This window comes from Mytilus californianus, unplaced genomic scaffold (assembly GCF_021869535.1).
Source record: "Mytilus californianus isolate M0D057914Y unplaced genomic scaffold, xbMytCali1.0.p SCAF_23, whole genome shotgun sequence".
NCBI lineage: Eukaryota > Metazoa > Mollusca > Bivalvia > Mytilida > Mytilidae > Mytilus > Mytilus californianus.
Window position 1 is genome coordinate 4,842,091 of NW_026262672.1, and position 21,384 is coordinate 4,863,474.

The 21,384-nt window shown below is 33.2% G+C and overlaps 1 protein-coding gene and 2 long non-coding RNA genes across 3 annotated transcripts; 2 read left to right on the forward strand and 1 right to left on the reverse strand.

The window, feature by feature from the left end:
- Positions 1–1,191: 1,191 nt before the first annotated feature.
- LOC127732291 (uncharacterized) lies at positions 1,192–5,096 on the reverse strand. Its single transcript, XR_007996160.1, has 4 exons — positions 5,037–5,096; positions 4,249–4,441; positions 2,445–2,571; positions 1,192–1,259 (listed from the first exon to the last, which is right to left on the reverse strand). It is a non-coding gene; the product is annotated as an uncharacterized LOC127732291 (long non-coding RNA).
- A 443-nt stretch (positions 5,097–5,539) lies between these two features.
- LOC127732338 (uncharacterized) lies at positions 5,540–10,992 on the forward strand. The gene is made up of 4 exons (XR_007996200.1): positions 5,540–5,847; positions 8,245–8,334; positions 10,134–10,215; positions 10,952–10,992. It is a non-coding gene; the product is annotated as an uncharacterized LOC127732338 (long non-coding RNA).
- A 12-nt stretch (positions 10,993–11,004) lies between these two features.
- Positions 11,005–20,130, forward strand: LOC127732339 (uncharacterized). The gene is made up of 3 exons (XM_052241384.1): positions 11,005–11,167; positions 13,825–13,907; positions 16,283–20,130. The coding sequence occupies exon 3, from the start codon at positions 16,867–16,869 to the stop codon at positions 18,493–18,495; it is 1,629 nt and encodes a 542-aa protein (XP_052097344.1). The 5' UTR covers positions 11,005–11,167; positions 13,825–13,907; positions 16,283–16,866; the 3' UTR covers positions 18,496–20,130.
- Positions 20,131–21,384: the final 1,254 nt, after the last annotated feature.

A 21,384-nucleotide genomic window follows, 5' to 3' on the forward strand; every position in this document is an offset into this window, starting at 1 on the left:
TGGCTGGATTACTATTGTCTTTAGTCTGTTTATTTTATCTTTACCTGAAAAGGTAAATAATAACCTTTATCATTAGCATAAGTTTATCTAGAGGGAGTTAAAAATATGACATCAAGATTACTCTTTTTGATTACTATTCTAATGCTATATATTTTTTCAATGACAAGGAATAGAAGATATTTAAAAATATTAAGGCATAGATTCATACCTGTAGGTTGTATTTTTGTTATTTTTGTAGTCTTAGTTCTTTGACTTTGTGTTATCTGCTTTTGGTCTTTTACTGAAAAAAAAATTATTTACTGATGGTACAGGTTGACCCTAACTAATTGTTGTTGTAATAACTGTCAAATAGTCATGATATTCAAATATCTTTGATCTTTTCTATTTAACAATTGATCAAAGTATGTACAAAATTATAAACATTATTACATACCAGTACTAGATGTTGATATTGGTGTAGTCTGTTCTTGTTCCATACTGTAAAACAAACATAATAGTTTTTTTTTCTCACAATAATTGAAAATTTAATGTAAATTTGCACCAGATGGTATAGATTGAAAACGTTAATAGTGAATCTCATACTTAAATATAATACTACAGGTTGCATTATTCTGTTGAAAATCAAAATTGTTATTATGTTTTATACTATGTAACCACATTGGTACAATGTAGATTATCCTTTATTAACACATTGATCTGTGATTGTAATCCAATTTTTGTCTTTTAAGTGTATTTAGCTAAGTTGCACATACAGGTTGAGACCACTAATTACATTTGAATAGTAATTTTCAAAATACTAATAAATAAAACACAGCCTTGAAAAATTGACCAATCGACACTATGAACTGTAATGCATTGTGAGTTACTACAAATTTACTAGGCATCACATAAATCATATAGAATTATATGTTAAAAACTATGAACTCATATAGTGTATTAGACTCAAATTCAACATTGTTTTTTATTAGACAACATATAAATTGTAAAATCTATAACAATACATTGTCTTCAATTTGCATGCACAGGTTAAAAAAAATTCTCTGGTGCCTGAAACAACCAACATCAACGTGTTTTCCTTCTTGTCAACACAGTAGAACGGGTTTAGACCATTAGATGTGCTTAAGCTTTGTACACAAGCATTCATTACGTGAAAACAAAATTTTAGGTGCTGATCAAATATTGTAATAATACCTTTTTCCTTCAAAGCTCCAACAGAGACCTTTTTCTTCTCCATCCTTGTGCCCTTGTTTCACAGCATTCTACAACATCAGAGTTCATTAAAGATTTTTTTTTTGCCAATTGAATTACTAAAATAATTAAGGAATAACTGTACTGTAAATGAAGAGTTGCCACCGTCAATTGTCGATTTGACAGTCGAAAATACAGTCTTACTGGGGAGGCGTAGTAATAACAAAAAGAAATGATATGTTAGAGCTTGAAAAAATGTATAAATTTGACAATAAATCGAAAAAATGTATAAATATGACAATTAAAAAAATTATGCAAAACTTCACGAATAATTTTGGTGCAAAGACGCTAAACGTGATGTCATACAAATGAAAACTTACAATATGGAGGTTATTATGTTACCTCTATGATTCAAATTTTGATAAAATCACATTAATACAGTAAATTCAAGGTAGGTATCTAACATTTGTTGATCCGATTAATTTTAAATGACGGGTCCTTCCTTACTTACTTACGTCTTATCAACTGTGGATTTGACGGTAACTTTTAGCCAATGAAAAAAATTGTTACATAAATAATGCATTCGAATTTTGCATTTATTTAAGTTAAAAATTATAGGGCCTTGTTTGATGGTGGTAATGGGGGTAACTTCATGACGAATAATGGTAAAAATTCTTGCCAAATGACGTTAACGGTATTTTTTGGTGCATGACAATAAAATATGCACTTTCTTTTAGACGACAAATCACCATAAAGATATTTTGATGAATCACGGTAAAATCTTAATCAATTTGACGCTAACGGTAGCCTTAAATGGCCTTTTGACGCCTGACGTTAAAGGGCATTGCTACCCTCTTGTTTATACTGTTTGGCTCTTAAAACTATATATTTTGCCACAAGCAAGGGGTAAAATACAAGAATTCAATTTCATTTTAAGTCTCCCTTATCCTATTAGTAAGGAAAAATGGTGACATTGATTACTGTTATTCCTTTTGTTTGTTGCCATTTTTTGTGCTTTTAAGTTGTATTTTTTAAGTTTACGAAATTAAGAATGTGCAAGTTAACAAGTAGTTTCTGAGTTGAAAATGTAAGCTTTCCTTTGCTCTTTGCCATACAAAGTCATCAAGTCTAAAAAAATATAGATATACAGACAAAAACAGAGTCAAACTCTTGAAAGCTGTGCATGTGAAAATGGATTGACATGGGGTTAAATTTAAAAAAGCCATCAAGTTATCCCCACTGATAAAAAAAATTACCTTAACTCCTATTGGAACTACCAGATTTTCTTTGGATTTTGCAGAGCTGTTGTCATGTGCTGTCTGTGCTTTCAGTGCAAGATTTCCTCCTGCCTCTCATATATTCTTATTAATAAATCTCTTTGACCTGTGCAGATGAAGAAAAAAGGGTTAATGAACAATTGGACTAATTCAATTTAAATACAGAAATAAAATACACAATTTTGTATACCTTGTTTTACGAAAAAAATCTTGTCTTGCACCTTAGCCTTACCCTATATTTTTACACCCTCATATCTAATTATATTTAATCTCTAAGTTTTTTAAATGGATCATATTAAGATTTGCCAGGATATCATTTCTGTGCTTAATTAGTGGTTTAAACTGGTCTTTGAGTGTGAATAATTTTTATGCACCAGCCACCTGTCCTATGACATGGACCTGTTGTTCAGTGGTTGTCGTTTGTTGGTGTGATTCATATGAGTTTATCGTTTATGGTAGTTTTTTTTATATAGATTAGACCAATGGTATTTCTGTTTGAATTGTTAAAACTAGTCATTTATGGGCTCTTTATAGCTTGCTGTTTGTTGTGAGCCAAGGCTCTAGATCTGTGTTAAAAGTCATACTTTAACCTGATATCATTAACTTTTTATACATTCTGACTAGGATATGGAGGTTGTCTCATTGGCACTCATACCACATCTTCTTATTTATATAATATTACACACGCATGATCTTCATTATATTTGTGAACAGCAAGCAAAAACCTATTTCTAATGAAAAATCAGTAGATTGCATCCAAGAAAAAAACTTTTGTTACATATAAATTATTAGACCAAATTTGATAAAAAAAAATCACAATTTCATACACTTTTGTTATTCTTTAAAGAAAGAAGAAATCTTTTAAAAAAGGATGTGTTTTAGTAGTACATTTTTGGTCTGGTGAGAATTAGTCTGCAGCAGCTTCTATAACAAAACTACAACTTATCAATATATTGCAAATTTTCTGAAAACTAAAGGGCAACATTCACTGTACTCCTGTGGAGATACAAATTCCCTAATATCAAAAGGTCAGTATTACTCGATTTATTTCACTTGACTGGGCAGAGTTTAACTGGTTGGCTCATAATAAACCAGTCCATCTCCCGGGGGAGTTACTTCCTATATTTTTAGTGGTATGAGTGTGCCGCAAAACAGGGTCACTTTTTCATGCCCTGCTTGTTAGAACAGGGTCCCTTTTTAATGTCCTGCTGGTTAGAACAAGATCGCTTTTTCATGCCCTTCTGGTGAGAACAGGGTCTTTTTTAAACAAAGTATTTGTCTAGAAAAGGGTCGCTTATTTAACTGTTTAAGATACAGTTTAGAACCCGGGTCTAGAACTGCATCTATTTTATATGGTCTAGAACAGGGTATACATTTTTTTAGCGTGTATAGAACAGGGTATGTTTTTCAATATTTTTGTTAAGAACAGGGTATGTTTCTCAATTTTTTCTGGTTAGAACAGGGTATGATTTGGCAAGTGCTGTCGGCACAGTTATACCTGAAAGGAGAGTCAGTAACCCCCCCCCCCCCCCCCCCCCCCCGGGTCCATCTATAGATAGGTTTTTAGAATAAACTCGTCAATGAAGCGTCCAGTCATTCTTTTGTAAATTCCTTTGAAGACACTGATAGGTGATTAGAAATCAGTAATAATTATAACAGCAATCATCCTAATCACACACATCTTCAAATAGACTGTCCATATGCAAAGTAAAACGTAAGCTCTGCTCGATCAGTTGAAATAACATTGGTTATATGTGTCAGTTATAACATTGATAAATCATACCAAGACTGTGGATATCATTGGAACTGGTATTCATGGTATTCATGGACCTTGCATTTGGTGTACTGGACTCTCTACAAGGACCACTGCTGCCAACACCACTTGTCCTTGGTGTATTAATACTACTTGTGCTTGGTGTATTAATACTACTAGTGCTTGGAGTATTCAACATGTTCCGGACTGGTGTTTGACTTATCTGCAAAGATATTTTCATTTCTTAGGTGTTAAGCAGTTTCCTCTCTGCAATTTTACAAATAGCCTGTATTTCAGTATGTGTACTTGCACAGTCGCCTGAAGATTTCATAATCATAGCGAAAAAATGGTGGATATAAAATATTTTTAGTAGTATTATAATAGAATAATAATTATAATACTACTAAAATTATTTTAATTCCACCATTTTTTCACTATAATTATGAAATCTTCAGGCGACTGTGGTACTTGCATGTCTTATGTTTATATTCTGTATGCTGAGACATGGAACACTGTAATAAATGAGGGGCCTGATGGGGGGGTCTCATCACGATTCACGAGTTGATTTTTTTGTCAATCACGATTCACAGAAAATAAATTTCCATGATCACGGATCACGAAAATATAAAAAAAATTAAATCTGTAGAAAAACGGATCACGATAACGAAAATGCGCCGATCACGAAGAACGAAAATAACCCATCAGGCCCCTCATAAATAAGTATCAATATGCCAAAAATAAAATATAGGAATACAATCACATCCAATTCATGGTCAGATTATATGTTTTTATACAGACAAGTTTGTCTAAGAATTTACCTTTCTTATGCATGTCTTAGTTTCTAACAGTATGTCCCATGCTAAATTTAGACATTGGGGTTTTCCATCTGATTTTCGTTGATGTAAGCGATTATGAGGATTTCGTTATAAAATTGTTGCAAAGTGCTTTCTTTGAATATCACCAGTTTAATGATTTATAAACTAAAACCGGCGCTTCTCTGTCTACTAAGATTTGTTCTGTAATAGAAAATCCAATATTGACACAGCCTATGCCCCTTATATCATCATAACAATATATGTTCTCAGTGAGTGGATATTGAGTTATCTTGTAAAAGGCTGATGGAATTTGCGTTTAAATACATGTATACACACTTACTCTGCTTACTTGTCTTGATGTGGATGAATTCTGATGAAGGATATCAGGACTTGTTGCCAGGAATTCATCCGTCCTTACATCATCCTCGCTTAGACAGTCTTCATGCTCGCTGTCTTGTATCACATCTCTTAAATTACGTGCTGCTCTCTGTCGGACACGACTCCTTTGAATATCAGCAAGAGGTGTTTGGTCCAAAGTTTCATCATCAGAAATATCGTTGAAAGACATGTTTGATACTAGATCTACAGTGATGACAACATTCGTGTTTGAATAGGCGCCGAAATCGCAAGAATCGTGTCTGCGGCTGTGTAAAAGAGATAAGGATGGCATGCCAAGATGCTGATTGGCTACGTTAAAGACATTTCCATATACAGATTGGAAAATAACCAAAACTTCAACCGCATGGGATTGATACTTCAGCGCCATTATTGAACCTGAGAGTTTTTATCAGCTTAGATTTTTTTTATAAATGGTGTAAGTATATCATTTAAAAAGCCTCTTAAACTTTACAGAAAAAAACATGGATATTGTGGTATATATATGTGCCCTTGTCCAAAGGTTCAATAGCCTGCAGCACCACCACTGAGTGCTTCAATGAGAAACTCACTAGAGAAAATCTCCTTGACACTTACAAATACCTACATGGTTTAAAATATGTATCTTGTTTTTATCTTATACCAAAAATTAAAAAAGAAATTGAAAAATATTACTTACTGTACATGTACATATGCATTTCAGCCATTTGCATACAAAAAATTGAAATTATAATTTTAATCCTAAACAATATTGTTAAACCAGGCATGCACCTGCCAGTTAATGTTTTTTCTATATAAAAAGAGGGGGGATATGACCTTTATTGGGACTCCAGGATCGGGTGTTTTTAAGCTTTGGATTTCTGCATTGACCCTTTTGGGATCCAGGAATTCTTTTTTCGAATTTCTGGATGTCGGATGTCAGGATTTAAATTCATTTAAAATTCGGGACCTCAGGATTTCGTGTTTTTAAGTCCAGGATTTCGGGATCAGGACCCCTCCTACCCCCACCCCCACACCCCCACCTCTATAAAGAAGAAGAAGAAGAACAAGATGCATGTACATTGTTAACATTATAAAAGAACATATATAACAGAGTCAACAGAGTCATAAATTTACATATTTTCACTGTTGAACACTGTTTAAAGCAGAATTATTTTTAATTTAAAAATTATTTATGGCAGTGGTGGATCAAGAGTAATTTTCAAAAGGGGGGTAGGTGACATCTTTTTTTATTCATATTAAAATTATTTCCTCAGCCATAAAAAAGATGTTTGCCCCCTTACCTACCCTAAAAAGAGCCGCATACTCAAAATATTTTCTTGTCCTGATGTGAAATTTTTTTTTCAATCAGATAGGCATGGAGATAAAAAAAACATTTGACACATTAATTTCTCTTTGTCAAAAAAGAAAAAAGAAAATGCCTACTTTCCTGATTAAACTGATTCAACCTTCGGGTAGGATTTGGACAAACCAAATTATTTTTATAAGTGTGGCCCAGTACCATTGCTAACTTGTACATTTTGTACCAATATAAAAAAAGAAGATGTGGTATGATTGCAATAGAGACAAGTCTCCCCACAAGATACCAAATGACACAGTAATTAACAACTATAGGTCACCATACCACCTTCAGCAATGAGCAATTAATTTAAGATAATTTAAGAATAAATTAACACTATTAAAAAAATGTATATCTCCAGATTCCAAAGGTCACCAAATTGGCAGGTGAGCCACAAACTCTTTCAGAGTCTAGTTTGATGACCTGTTTTTATACGACTGCAAAAAATTTTTGCGGTCGTATATTGGTATGACGTTGGCGTCGTCGTCGTCGTTGTCGTCCGGCTTTGTCGTCGTCGTCGTTGTCGTCCGGCTTTGTCGTCGTCCGAAGACACATTGGTTTTCGCACTCTAACTTTAGTTTAAGTCAATGGATCTCTATGAAATTTTACCAGAAGGTTCAATACCACTAAAGGAAGGTTGTGATTGAGGTTCCATATCACACAGGGAATACTGGGATTGATTTTGGGGTAATTGCCTCAAAATATTAGGAATTAGGGGCCAAAAAAGGGGCAAAAAACAAGCATTTTTCTAGTTTCATGACAATAACTTGTGTGTAAGTGTATGGATCTTTCTGAAATTGTACTACAAGGTTCCATATCACAAAGGGAAAGCTAAAATTGAGTTTGGGGGTAATTGCCCAAAACGTTTAGGATTAAGGGGCCAAAAAGGGGCCAAAATAAGCATTTTTCTAGTTTCCAGACAATAACTTGTGTTCAAGTGTATGGATCTCTCTGAAATTGTACTGCAAGGTACCATACCACAAAGGGAAGGCTGGGATCGATTTTGGGGGTAATTGCTTCAAAATTTTAGGAATTAGGGGCAAAAAAAGGGGCAAAAAAACAAGCATTTTTTCTAGTTTCAGGACAATAACTTGTGTGTAAGTGTATGGATCTTTATGAAATTGTACTACAAGGTTCCATATCACAAAGGGAAAGCTGGGTTTGAGTTTCGGGGTAATTGCCCTAAACGTTTAGGAATTTGGGGCCAAAAAGGGGCCAAAAAACAAGCATTTTTCTAGTTTTATATATAAAAGCAAATAATAATGATATGGTTTGAATAGGTAAATTTAAAATTTTTAAGTTCTTAGACCACATTCATTCTGTGTCAGAAACCTGTGCTGTGTCAAATATTTAATCACAATCCAAATTCAGTGCTGTATCAAGCTTGAATGTTGTGTCCATACTTGCCCCAACTGTTCAGGGTTCGATCTCTGCGGTCGTATCAAGCTGCGCCCAGCGGAGCATTTTATTTTTATTTATTAAACGTTTTTATTTCAGAATGCTTTATGGAGAGATAATAGTGATAAAGAGAAGCGGTGTAGATGGAGCACATTTTCCCTTAACTGTTAAAAACTGTTTGTTTGGAAGGTAATTATAATTAAAGTACTTATATAAAAGAAAATGATTATCTTGAATACCATGCTTCACATGTATATCTCTCTTTCCCATTTCTTAACTTCGTTTTACTTGAAGCAAATGTTATGAAACTAACGCGCAACGCTTATTACTACAAATGTGAGATTGAGTTTTATTTATTAAATTTTAGTGTCATCACAAGGTGTTATTGAATTATGTCACTTTATAAAATTTATGCAAGCTGGGGCATCATTCTTCTTTTAATCCCCCCAAGGGTGACTGGGGAATAGAAGTATGGTCACCATTGGTCTTCCTCCGACCGGCAGTAAAACCCGTGCTAAAGTGGGGTGTCCGTTTGGCTGTGCGGGATGTACAAATTTGCAGCCACGTCCGGTCAGAATGGGGACGTTAAATCCGATGCCTCGTGTAAAGAGAGTGCCACGCTCTTTGCACGTTAAGAACCCTTACAACAACTCTTAGAGGGGTCCGTAGGTGACCTGTTGCAAGGCTAAATTTCTGTCCCTATCCAATATACCCTCATTTCCCGTGGCAGTCTAAATTTCTCCGACCATAATCCCTTAATCTATTACAGAACCTACCTATTGTATTTATTGTGAACTTGTTCTCGTCCTGAATATGCATGAAATATTTGCCACTGGACGTTAAGCAACCAACAATCAATCAATCAATCTTCTTTTAATCCTCATGGCTTTCTTGACAGAAATTGAAAGGATCTCTATATACATTTTAGTATACATGTAATGTGCATAATGCAAAAAATCATTTATTTTTTGTTATGCTACAGCAAATACTTTTTTAGAGTTTGTGTGAATTTTACATTTTTTGGGGTACCATTTATAGTAAAATACAGTCGATTTTGAAATGCATGCAAGGTACAAAATGTATATACAGGATATACTGACAATGACTTTGTCATATTAAAGCACCATTCTTGAAAATTCAGTAACCCAGGGTCAAATAGGGTAGACATATATAATTATTATCGGCTTAAAAAGTTTTTGAACTTTATTCTTTGGAAACGCTACAGGCATGTTATGTATTATGCGCTCATGGCGCAGCTGTCTATTTTCATCATGCTTGAAAATATTGATTGGAAAACTGGTATATAATAGTTTTATCATGTTAGACCAGTTACAGATGAAGTTCGAATTTATTTTTAGTCTGATAAATTTGTTCAGAGTTTAAGCCATTGGACTCAAAAAACTCACTTACACAATAAAAAAAATCAGTTTTCAAAACTTTTTTTGTCATGCTTGAAGATATTTGTTAAATAGTTTACACCATGACATGGTATAGATCAAGTTAAAATTTTGTTCTTATACAATGACATTTTAACTGGTAGGGGAGGTAGGGGACTATGTATTACCATGCAATACTCACCATGCTTACAGAGTGCTTGTCTTTCATCATGAGTAAAGATTTTTATTTGATATAAATTTGGTATATATGTATAATATAGTCTTAAAATGAGACGTTACAGATCAAGGATTCAAGTTCCAATTTCGTTTTGGTTAAATTAATTGTTAATGGTAGGGGACTATGTTTTGCCATGCAATACTCTCAGAATGTATTCTGGATACTATCCAAGCTGGTCTGTGACCACACTTGTATTTAATGTAATTAAAGGACTAGTTGTAGATTAGATTATTCTGAAATCATAAAAACTAGTTAGTTTCCCTGCTTGCTGTTAAGGATTATCATTAAGAATGTAGCTTCAGTTAGACCCAAAAGTCAACCCATTATAGTATTAACCATGTAGATTTGTGTAGTCTTTTTTATATTTTTTTCAGGGGCAAAGATTGTGATATAATAATTAAGCTTCCAAATGTTTCCGGAGAACATTGTAGAATTAATGTATCAGACAATAAACAGGTGAATTGTATTTAAAATCTTAGTTAACTAAAACTAGTACCAAACCATGAAACAACAGTACTGATCATGCTGATATATCCAGTGGTGGATCCAGGGGGGGGGGGGGTGTTCCGGGGGTTGGAACCCCCCTTTTTTTTGGCCGATCAATGCATTTGAATGGGGACACATAGTTGGAACCCCCCTTTTTTTGGGCCGATCAGTGCATTTGAATGGGGACATATAGTTGGAACACCCCCTTTTTTTTGGCCAATCAATGCATTTGAATGGGGATATATAGTTGGAACCCCCTTTGTCATGGGTTGGGAACCCTCCTTTTTTAAAATGGCTGGATCCACCCCTGTATATCGGGTAAAAAAAATATTTGTTTTGTTTTCTGACCCTTATGGTTATGACCATAGTTATCGTTGCAAACACTATCATTAAATTAAAGTGTAGATTATCTTCCTAGCATGTCCTAATTTTTATGCCCCACCTGTTAAGTTATGGTTAAAAATGGAAAATGATAGGGAGAGTAGGACATCTTTGTACTGAGGAAACATTTTCCTTTAGTTTTCATGCCAAATTTTATTCAATTGTATATACAACGAAGTTTAATTTGAATTGTAAAATTAACAACTATAAGTCACTAAACAGACTTCAACAATGTGTCTAATTATAAATCATTCTTCTGTCCAAAAATGTTTTATTTTGAAAAAACTCAACTGTATGAAATATGTACTGTTCATTTCTTTTGTAGGTTTTTTTGACAAACTTGAGTATAGATAATCCTGTCTTAGTCAAATCTTCATATTTTGACAAACCAATAAAATTAAATCATGGAGATGTATTCACCATCATAGACAGATCTTTCCGCTTTGATGAAACAGAGGAATCAAAGAAGAGCAAATTAAGAAATCCAGACAAAGATTTGAATTTGAACAGACCATCAATCAGGATAGATGATGCACCAAAGGTAATTTGTATTTTTAGTCCCCTACTTACAAAGTCGAAGTAGACTTTAGGTTTGCACTCTGTCCGTCTGTCGGTCTGTTCATTTGCCAGTACGGCAAATCAGTTTTCTTCACTCTTTTCTTCAGGCTTGAAGATATTGATTTGATTTTATCATGGCAAGTTACAGATCAAGTTCGAGTTTTGTTTCAGTCTAATGATTTTGTGCAGAGTTATGGTCCTTGGAAAATTCACTTAAATAATCAGTGTTCCATACTTTTTAGTCCCCTACTGACGAAGTCACAGGGGACTTTAGGTTTGCACTCTGTCTGTCTGTCCACCCTTCAGGGCAGCAAATCAGTTTTCCAGGCTTTTTCTTTGTTCTTGAAGATATTGATTTGATATTTGGTATATAGTTTTGGAAAGAGTTCCATATGGCACCCCATGGAATAAACTGTAATACATTATTGTGTTCTTTTAGTATGGTGGGGGTGCCATATGGAACTCTTACCGTATTTTAAGCAAAAAGAATAAAATAAAGAAGGGGGATAGCCAGAATTGATTATTGTATATAATCAAGTTCTTTTTGTTTCTTTGTGTATTTTCTTCGGTCAACTATATGTGTATTCAAGGTATTGGATATTTATTATGCATGTTTTAACCAGTTGATATTGATGAAAGCTAGGGACTCATAGTTTGCCCTTTTATTGCATCTTAATTTTTCATGATTAAACAACAGCTTGGGTTATGGCTTCATTGGTTTTTATATAAGTTTTTGAAGAATAATTAAAAAGCAGAAAACAGATGAAAATTAATATTTGGTGCCGAACTGACCAACTTAATGCCGAAATGACTTTAAAATAGTTGCCTATTTGATCAGATGCCGATTTGACTTTTTCGATAGGTGCCGATTTAACTTGTACCCTCTGAACAACAGAGAGGATTGAGTGTATCCTGTTAAACTGTTGACCCTTCATAGTTCTATTTCCTGGATTTAAAATTTATTATTTTTTTAGCCATATTTTGTCAGTTGCTTACTGCAGGTTGACAGTTTCCGAAGGCAGGTCTGGTTTCCTCTAAATATAAATCTTCCCAGTTTTTGAATGACTGAATAAAGCATAAATAAATGTTCTCAATGAATTCTATTTAAACTATAATACAAGACACTAAGAAATAATATGAGGTGAAGACACAATTATAAGGGCTATTCCAGAAATGTCTGTATGGGGAGGGCGGAGGCACATTAATAAAAAAAAATTGCATGGGCTACTTCACATATTTTCCCAATCAAAACTTACAATTAAGGAAAAATGAATTAAAATTTTATTCAAACAAAAAGTGCTTTTTCCTCCCAATAAAATCAATTCTGGAATAGCCCTTAGTGAGACTTGCAATAAGAATAACATTGAACATGGGAAGGGGTGAAGCAAGCCATGTCATATAAAATCTGCAAAAAAAAATCATATTAATTTTCAATTTTTGAGGAAAAATTTAGATGAGCTACTAAAAATGGACTTAACATGAAGAATAAGAGGTCAAAATTTACTCCGAACAGCCCAGATGCCACCCCCTGCAATCTAGAAATTTTCCGGCTTTACGAGAAGGGGGGATACCCCCTCTCGAACTCACCCCCCCTTTTGCCTCTGCGACGCTTGGTTCGGGCCTTGCGGCCCTCGTGATTGCCTGCTACTTTTATGTTTCTTCCTTTTATTCAAAAAATTATTGAGAACACTGATGTTGTATACCTTCTGCAGTGTCGATGTGGCATGCAGTATGTTGGCGAGACAGAACAGCTATTCAACAAACGCATGAATGGTCATCAAAATGACTACACCTGCAAGCCCTACCTCCCTGTGAGTCGTCATTTAAGATCACCTAGGCACGCCCAAACTGATATTAAAAACCTTACCATCACAATCATAGACCACAGTGAGGGTTGGTCAAGGGCCGAAAGACTTGCTCAGGAAAGATTTTGTGTAAGAAAGCTAAGGACAGTTTCCCCAACAGGCATAAATGAAAAAAAATAGAATGAGTCACTCATTTTTCTACCATCATCACTCATTTTCCAGACATCACTTGTTTCCAGTAACTCCGGCTTCCTTACTTGACTCCTACAGTGTTAGGGAAGTTTTTGAATTATACTAGTTGAAATATCATGGTCAAGGTATTTTTATTTCATTTTTTTAGTAGGTAGTTTGTGATGAAGTGTAAGTCCAATCAACTTGAAACTTAGTACACATGTTCCCTTTGCTATGATCTTTTTAATTTTAATGCAAAATTAGAGTTTTTACCACAGTTTCACGGTCCATTAAACATAGAAAATGATTGTGCACGTGGGGCATCCGTGTGCTTGGGACACATTCTTGTTATTTTTGGCATGTCTTTGAGTCGTTTTTTAGAAATTTTAAAATAGTACAAGCAAATCTATATATGATGTTCTGGTAAAACTGTTTAACTTTCTTTATTGTAAAGAATTCAAGATTGCTATAGTTTAACAATCAAAATAGATTGATATATCAGATTCATTTTACTTCGTGATCATACTGATGAAGGACATCTGTTAACTGAAATAATTAACATTTGTTAATTTATTGTTATTTTATGGTGATCTTGTATCCTTTTAGACTGGTTATATATATTTATATGTACAAAATCATTAATGCTACTTATATTTCCTTTTAGTCTTTGAAAAGTAAAAGTAAAAAGAAGTCAAAAGAAGAAGTGAAGTCTAGAAGCAAAAGACGTCGTATGCTGAAGAAACAAAAGTAAGAATTAACATCCAACATGTTTATACTTGCCTCCTCAAAAAGTAACTGTTATATTGTGGCTTATGAAATATCACTTCATTGAATTGATACCTAATACTAATGAATAAAATCAAAAATTAAACTTCCACACTATCCTGAATACAATGTAGTTGTTCATGATCATCTATCACTACGGCCTACTTTTCAGGGAGTTTGTTTACTGTTTTTTTGAGAAATAATAATAACATATGATTACAAATAAAAAAAAAAATTTGAAATTATCAATTTTTTTTGTCTGGAAAAAATCCTGTGAAATGCAAGACAAAGGGAATTTGCAACTCAGTTACTATTCGTATAAAGCTTTATATTGAAGAAGATGTGGCATGAGTGCCAATGAGACAACTCTCCATCCAAGTCACGATTTATAAAAATAAACCATTATAGGCAAAAGAAGGGTCTTCACCACTAAGCTTTGACTAACACTGAACAGCTAGCTAAAAAGGTCCCCAAAATTTACTAGTGTAAAACCCATTCAAACAGGAAAAACCAAGGGTCTTATCTGTATAAAAAACAAGAAAAACTAATGAACCACACCAACAAACGACAACTATTAAACATCAGATTCCTGACTTGGGACATGTGCCAACAATAACAGGGGGTTTAAATGTTTTAATGGTACCAAACCTTTACCCTTATCTGAAACAATAGTGTAACATCACAACATAGAAAGACACCTTATAAAATATCAATTGAAATGGCTTAAATCAAAAGACATATTAACACAAGTGAACATACACTGAACAAATAAATTTGATCTATGATACAATGTAAACAATTAAATAAATCAAATTAGTGAGTCCGTCCAGTTTCAGGTTAAAATTTTGGTAAAAGATTTTAGTCAAGGTAGTTTTGATGAAGTTGATCATGAATTCCAATCAACTTGAACTTTGTGACTTCAACTTGAAACTCTGTATTCATGTTCACCATGATATGATCTCTCTTAATTGAATGAAACTACCAATAGCATGAATAAAGGAAGGGAACAAGAAACTGCTGTAGGAGACTTGCTGTCCCAAGGATTTCAAGAAAAAAATGTTTCTGCCTAGTTGGTCAGCTTGTTACATGTATTAGACAAACAACCAAAACTGATTCTGACATGCCCATTTCAGTTATTGTTACTAATTATAAAGATACCAGTTTTTGTCTCGCCTTGACGGAGTCAAAAAGCGAGACATAGGTATGCGTCAACAATGTATTAGTTTGTGATAAGGTCTAGTTCATGGTGAACCACTAGTGGTAGGTCAATGATATTTGGTATGCAGTTGTATTAGCATTGGCACATCTCATTACCTTGGAGATTATTTGGCCCCGCCCCCTCAGTCAAGGTCTATTGACTTTGAAACTTTTCATAGTTTACATGTATTAGTTTGTGATTAGGTCAATTTATGGGGAACCACTAGTGGTAGGTCAATGATATTTGGTATGCAGTTGTATAAGCATTGGCACATCTCATTACCATGGAGATTATTTGGCCCCGCCCCCTCAGTCAAGGTCTATTGACTTTGAAACTTTTCATAGTTTACTTGTATTAGTTTGTAATTAGGTCAATTTATGGGGAACCACTAGTGGTAGGTCAATAATATTTGGTATGCAGTTGTATAAGTATTGGCATATCTCATTTCCATGGAGATTTTTTGGCTCTGCCCCCTTAGTCATGGTCTATAGACTTTGAAAATTTTGCTAAGTTAACATGTATTAGTTTGTGATTAGGTCAGTTCAAGGGGAACCATTAGTGGTAGGCCAATGTTAATTGGTGTTCAGTTGTATAAGCATTAGCACATCTCATTTCCATGGAGAATATTTGGCCCCCGCCCCCTCAGTCATGGTCTATTTAACTTTTGAAACTTTTGCTGAGTTTACATGTATTAGTTTGTGATTAGATCAGTTTAAGATGAACTGCTAATGTTAAGTCAATTATATTTGGTATGCAAATTTATTGGCATTTGCAAGTATCGTTTCCATGGAGATTATATAGCCCCACCCCTGATAATGGTTCATTGACTTTTAAACTTTTACATAGTTTACAAGTTAATGTTTGTGTTTAGGTTTGTTTAAAGGGAAAGACTTATAATAAGTCAATGGTATTTGGTATGCAGTTGTATTAGCATTAGCACATCTCATTCCATGGAGATTGTTTAGCCATGTACCTTCAGTCATGGTTCATCGACTTTGAATATTTGCATAACTTACATGTTAAAGTATTGCTATTTTAATTTCAACATTTGCATTATCAAAATTACAAAAAAGCGAGACATATCTCTGTGATAACAGTTTATATTCTTTTTACTTAAGAGTTGTAAAGGACAAATGTTAACCATTCACTTTTATTTCAGATATTGGGAACAAAGAGAAAAAGAAGGGGAAAATGACAATATAGATGTAGTTGAAAATGATAAAAATAGACAAATAGCAGGAACAGAAAGAAAACCTAGTGATGATAACTTTTATGTGGACATGTTTAAAGATCCATTATTTTCGAAAATGGTGACATACCAAAAGGCTAAAAGATTATCCTTAGCTTTGAAAGAAAAAGGACAGAAAAATATTGATATTTTAGAATAGAAATTTATTCAGTTTGGATTTATATATAGTTTTATGTTGCAAGTGTTTTTTATTTTTCTATTTTCTTTTTATAAACCCATAATCAAAATCTACCTTTAATAGTCAAGTGGATTGTAAATAGGAATTATTTGATTTCATGTATAAGCAATGAATTTTATATATATTTTGAGATAAAATTTCTGCCCTTATTTTTGGTACCAAAGATATGAATAAGATTCTAGAGAGCATGCACATTGACTACTAGTGAAGCAGCTACTTGTATTCAAGAAAGCTTGCACATTGGTTTATTATACAGTGAAGCAGCTACTAGAATACTTAATTCATAATTTTGAATCAAAACTTTATTGCATGTTTCATGGCAGAAAAAGCAAAGCGTCCAAGAAAATCTTGCCCTAAATGTTATACAGTTTTCTCAGACAAACATGCTCGTAGACATCTACTTGAATGTAACGTTCAATTTTGTGAAAGTGAAGTACCTCAATCTGATAACGAAAATATACCTGTATCAAGTGTGGAAAATAACACATCAGATTATCAAAATGATATCAGTGATGATGAACATGAAATAAATTATGATTGTATGAATAAATTCAGAAATTTATCAAATATATCTCATAATAATTTAGAAGATGAGGACATTGAAAGCTACTTTGATAGATGTGAAGATAATCTGAACGATTCATATAGTTCTGATAATTACTCAGATGTAGAGTTTGATATTGATTGTGATGAAAGTATTGGTGTAGATCAAGAACATAATTCAGAGTCCGATATATCTCGGATTACTTATTGGTTTTGTAAACTTTTATTATTATGGCAATGTATTTATTATATATCAGATGCAGCTATTTGTTTTCTTTTGAACATTTTAGCAACATTTTTTAAACTGTTGTCTGTGAATTCAGATGTTTGTTCTAAAGTACAAAATGTTTTCCCCAAAAACATGTACCAGTTGTCTAAACTTTTGAAGAGTAATATGTTAGATTTTAAACAATATGTTGTTTGTACCAACTGCTATTCATTGTATGAATTCGAAGATTGTTATCATATTGTTGAAGGTTCAAAAGTCTCTAAAAAGTGCTCTTTTATAGAGTTTCCTAATCATAGACTTCCTTATTTAAGAAAAAGATGTAATCAGCCTCTTTTAATGGAAATTAAAAGTGAACCTTCAAAAATATTAGCCCCTTACAAAATATACTGTTACAAATCTATTGAGTCAAGCTTAAGTTATTGTGTTAAAAGACAACATTTTGAAGACTTATGTGAACAATGGCGATTGAGAGAAACAAGAGAAGATATTATGTATGACATTTATGATGGAAAATTATGGGATGATTTTAATGGAAAAAAATATAATTTTTTTACAAAAGAGGATAATTATGGTTGCATTTTAAATGTTGATTGGTTTCAACCATACAAACATACTCATTGTTCTATAGGTGTCATGTACATAGCATTTTTTAATCTTCCACGAGATCAAAGATTTAGAAGAGAAAATGTTTTACTAGTTGGTGTTATTCCGGATATGAAAACAGAGCCTAAGACAAACACCTTTGTTACCCCTCTTGTTCAAGAGCTAAAGAAGTCTTGGTCAGATGGTTTTCAATTGTTTTCAAATAAGTCACCTTTGATATTGAAATGCTTTAAACTTGCACTCATATGTGTTGGATGTGACATTCCTGCTAGTAGAAAGCTGTGTGGTTTCCTTGGACATGCAGCAACCTCAGGTTGCAACAAATGTAAAAAGAAATTCCCAGGAACTGTAGGTGAAAAAAATTATGGTGGTTTTGATAGATTAGAATGGCCGTCCAGAGACAACGAAAGTCATCGTCAAGAATGTGGTTTTATAAATAATTCTACTAGCAAGGGAGATAAAGAAAACCTTGAACGTCAGTTTGGTACAAGATATTCTGCATTGCTTGAGCTTGAATACTTTGATCCAGTAAGAATGACAGCAATTGATCCAATGCATAACTTATTTTAAGGAACAGCAAAACACATGCTTTCTGTATGGAAGACAAAGAAATTATTATGTGATGACGACTTTAAAAAAATTCAGACAAAACTGGATCCATTTGAATGTCTCTCAGATGTAGGGAGACTACCTAAGAAATTTGCTTCATCTTATGGGTCATTTAATGCAGATCAGTACAAAAATTGGACCCTATTGTTTTCTATTTATGCTTTAACTGATTTATTGCCAAAGGAACACCTTGAATGCTGGAGAAAGTTTGTGTTAGCATGTAGACGGTTGTGTTCAATGTTTATAAGTGTTGGTAATGCAAAAGTTGCAGATAGATTGCTAATTGACTTTTGTAAAAAATTTGAACAATTGTATGGGCAAGATTTTGTCACACCAAATATGCACCTTCATGGGCATTTATATGATTGTATAATAGATTTTGGACCAGTATATTCTTTCTGGCTTTTTAGTTTTGAAAGAGAAAATGGTATATTAGGCTCTTACAAAACTAATAAAAAAAACATAGAGACTCAATTAATGAGGAGATTTTTAAAAGAGTCTTTTGCAAGGGAAAAAGAATTCCAAATGGATGAAAAATGTATGTCTTTATTCAATGATATGTCAAATACTACAAGGGAGAGGGGTACATTAAATGATGTTTCTGTTTCTTTGAAACCAAGCGTTCTCGATATGTCATCACAATATGTACCTGTAAAAGAAGTATGTTGGGATTTATCAGATAACATTTTTGTTCCTAAAATGAAGGATGCTGTTCTGAGTGATTGTGAAATAAGACTGTTAAGCCAAATGTATTCAACACTGTATCAGTATGATTTTATTGTTTGTCCCTCTGTCAAAGTGTGCAAAAACTTGTATTTAAATGGAACATTGCTTGGTTGCAAAATGAGCAGAAGTGTTAGATCATCCTATATTTTAGCTTATTGGTGTAATAACGAAGGGACAATTGATACTGACAATTTTGATTTATCTCCTCATCCAGGACAAATTGTACAAATGTATAAGCATAGTATTATTGTAAATGGAGAAACAAAGACACATTTTTTAGCGAAAGTAAATTGGTACAAGAATTTACCTGCTTCTGTACAGCACTATTATGGTAAACCGATTGAAATATGGTCTTCAGAATTATTTGTTCAAGAAGGGCCTGCTTTATTTATACCAGTCCACAGAATTAAATGTAGGTTTGTTCATGCGAAAGCAAAATTTAACAGCAGAAATGTAATTATTGTTGCACCAAGAGAGCGTCATATTTTATGAATATGGATCCAGTTATAATGATACAATCTGTAATCATATTGTTTTACTTTGTACAAAAAAATACAACTATTTAAGAAAATTGATTATATGACAATGTCAAAATTACAATATTTTCTTGTCATGATTCCTTTATTTAATTTCATGAATGTGTCATGACTCTTTTGTGTTTTTTAAAGGAAGTACTTTTTATGGAGTGTATTTGATTATTGTAGATATTTATGATGTTATGAGTATTCTTTTTGTATTGGGTATTAAGAATAAGTGTCTTAATGCAGTGTGTTGTACTAATCTTACATGCCAGTTATTGCTTTGAAACAGTAAAATGTAAACAAATTAAACATTAAGTTTACTATTAAATAAACAATTTCGTTACACTTATTGTAGTTATTTATATACCACTGCTAATTATTTATGTTTGTTTGTTTAAAAAAGCTTGAGTTCATGCATGGTTCTTCTAACCAGGTGTTATACATGTATCATCAAATCATACAAATTTTTAATAAACTATTTGATCACTACAGATCATTACTTAGGGAAAATCCTTTCAAATATATAAAGATGTGTAAATTTTATCACGTAACAAAGTATCGGAGAAAGGTCAAATGTTTTCTCAACAGTTTAAGATAGTGAAGTAGATTTATACTCTTTCAGCGAAACATCCTGTAGACAATGGTATTAGAGAGTTTTGCTGAGATTGGTTTATAGACACGACTATTTATAAAAGGTTAAATAACTTTCAGTTCAGGACGAGATGGACCTATTAAATCGCTATGAAAACATATATGAATTTGAATGATCTTTGTTCTCTTGTGCTCAAACATTGAATGTGATTGTCTTTTGTTTTACACTTAAAAATACACAGAGTGAATCAAACATGTTCCTTATTAAATATTTCAACATGCACAAAATGCCACGTTTGCATGTCATCCCATATAAATGTAGACAAAAAGTGGGGTATAATGTTTTTGTCCTCTGTATTTACATGTACAGAAAGTTACATTTTTGACGTGCATAAAATGTCACAGAAAGTCGGTCCTATACATTTTGACATTCAAAAAATATCCAAGGTTGTCTATTCTATACCTTTTGACACGCACAAAATGTCAAAGATTGTCTGTCCTTTACCTTTAGACATGCACAAAATGTGAAAGGTTGTCTGTCCTATACCTTTTAACTTGCACACAATGTGAAAGGTTGTCTGTCCTATACCTTTTGACGTGCATAAAATGTCACAGAAAGTCTTTCCTATACATTTTGACATTTACAAAATGTCAAAGGTTGTCTGTCCTATACCTTTTGACATGCACAAAATGTCAAAGGTTGTCTGTCCTATACCTTTTGACATGCATAAAATGTCAAAGGTTGTCTGTTTTATACCTTTTGACATGCACAAAAGTCAAAGGTTGTCTGTCCTATACCTTTTGATATGCATAAAATGTCAAAGGTTGTCTGTCCTATACCTTTTGACATGCACAAAATGTCAAAGGTTGTCTGTTCTATACCTTTTGATATGCATAAAATGTCAAAGGTTGTCTGTTCTATACATTTTGACATGCACAAAAGTCAAAGGTTGTCTGTCCTATACCTTTTGATATGCATAAAATGTCAAAGGTTGTCTGTCCTATACCTTTT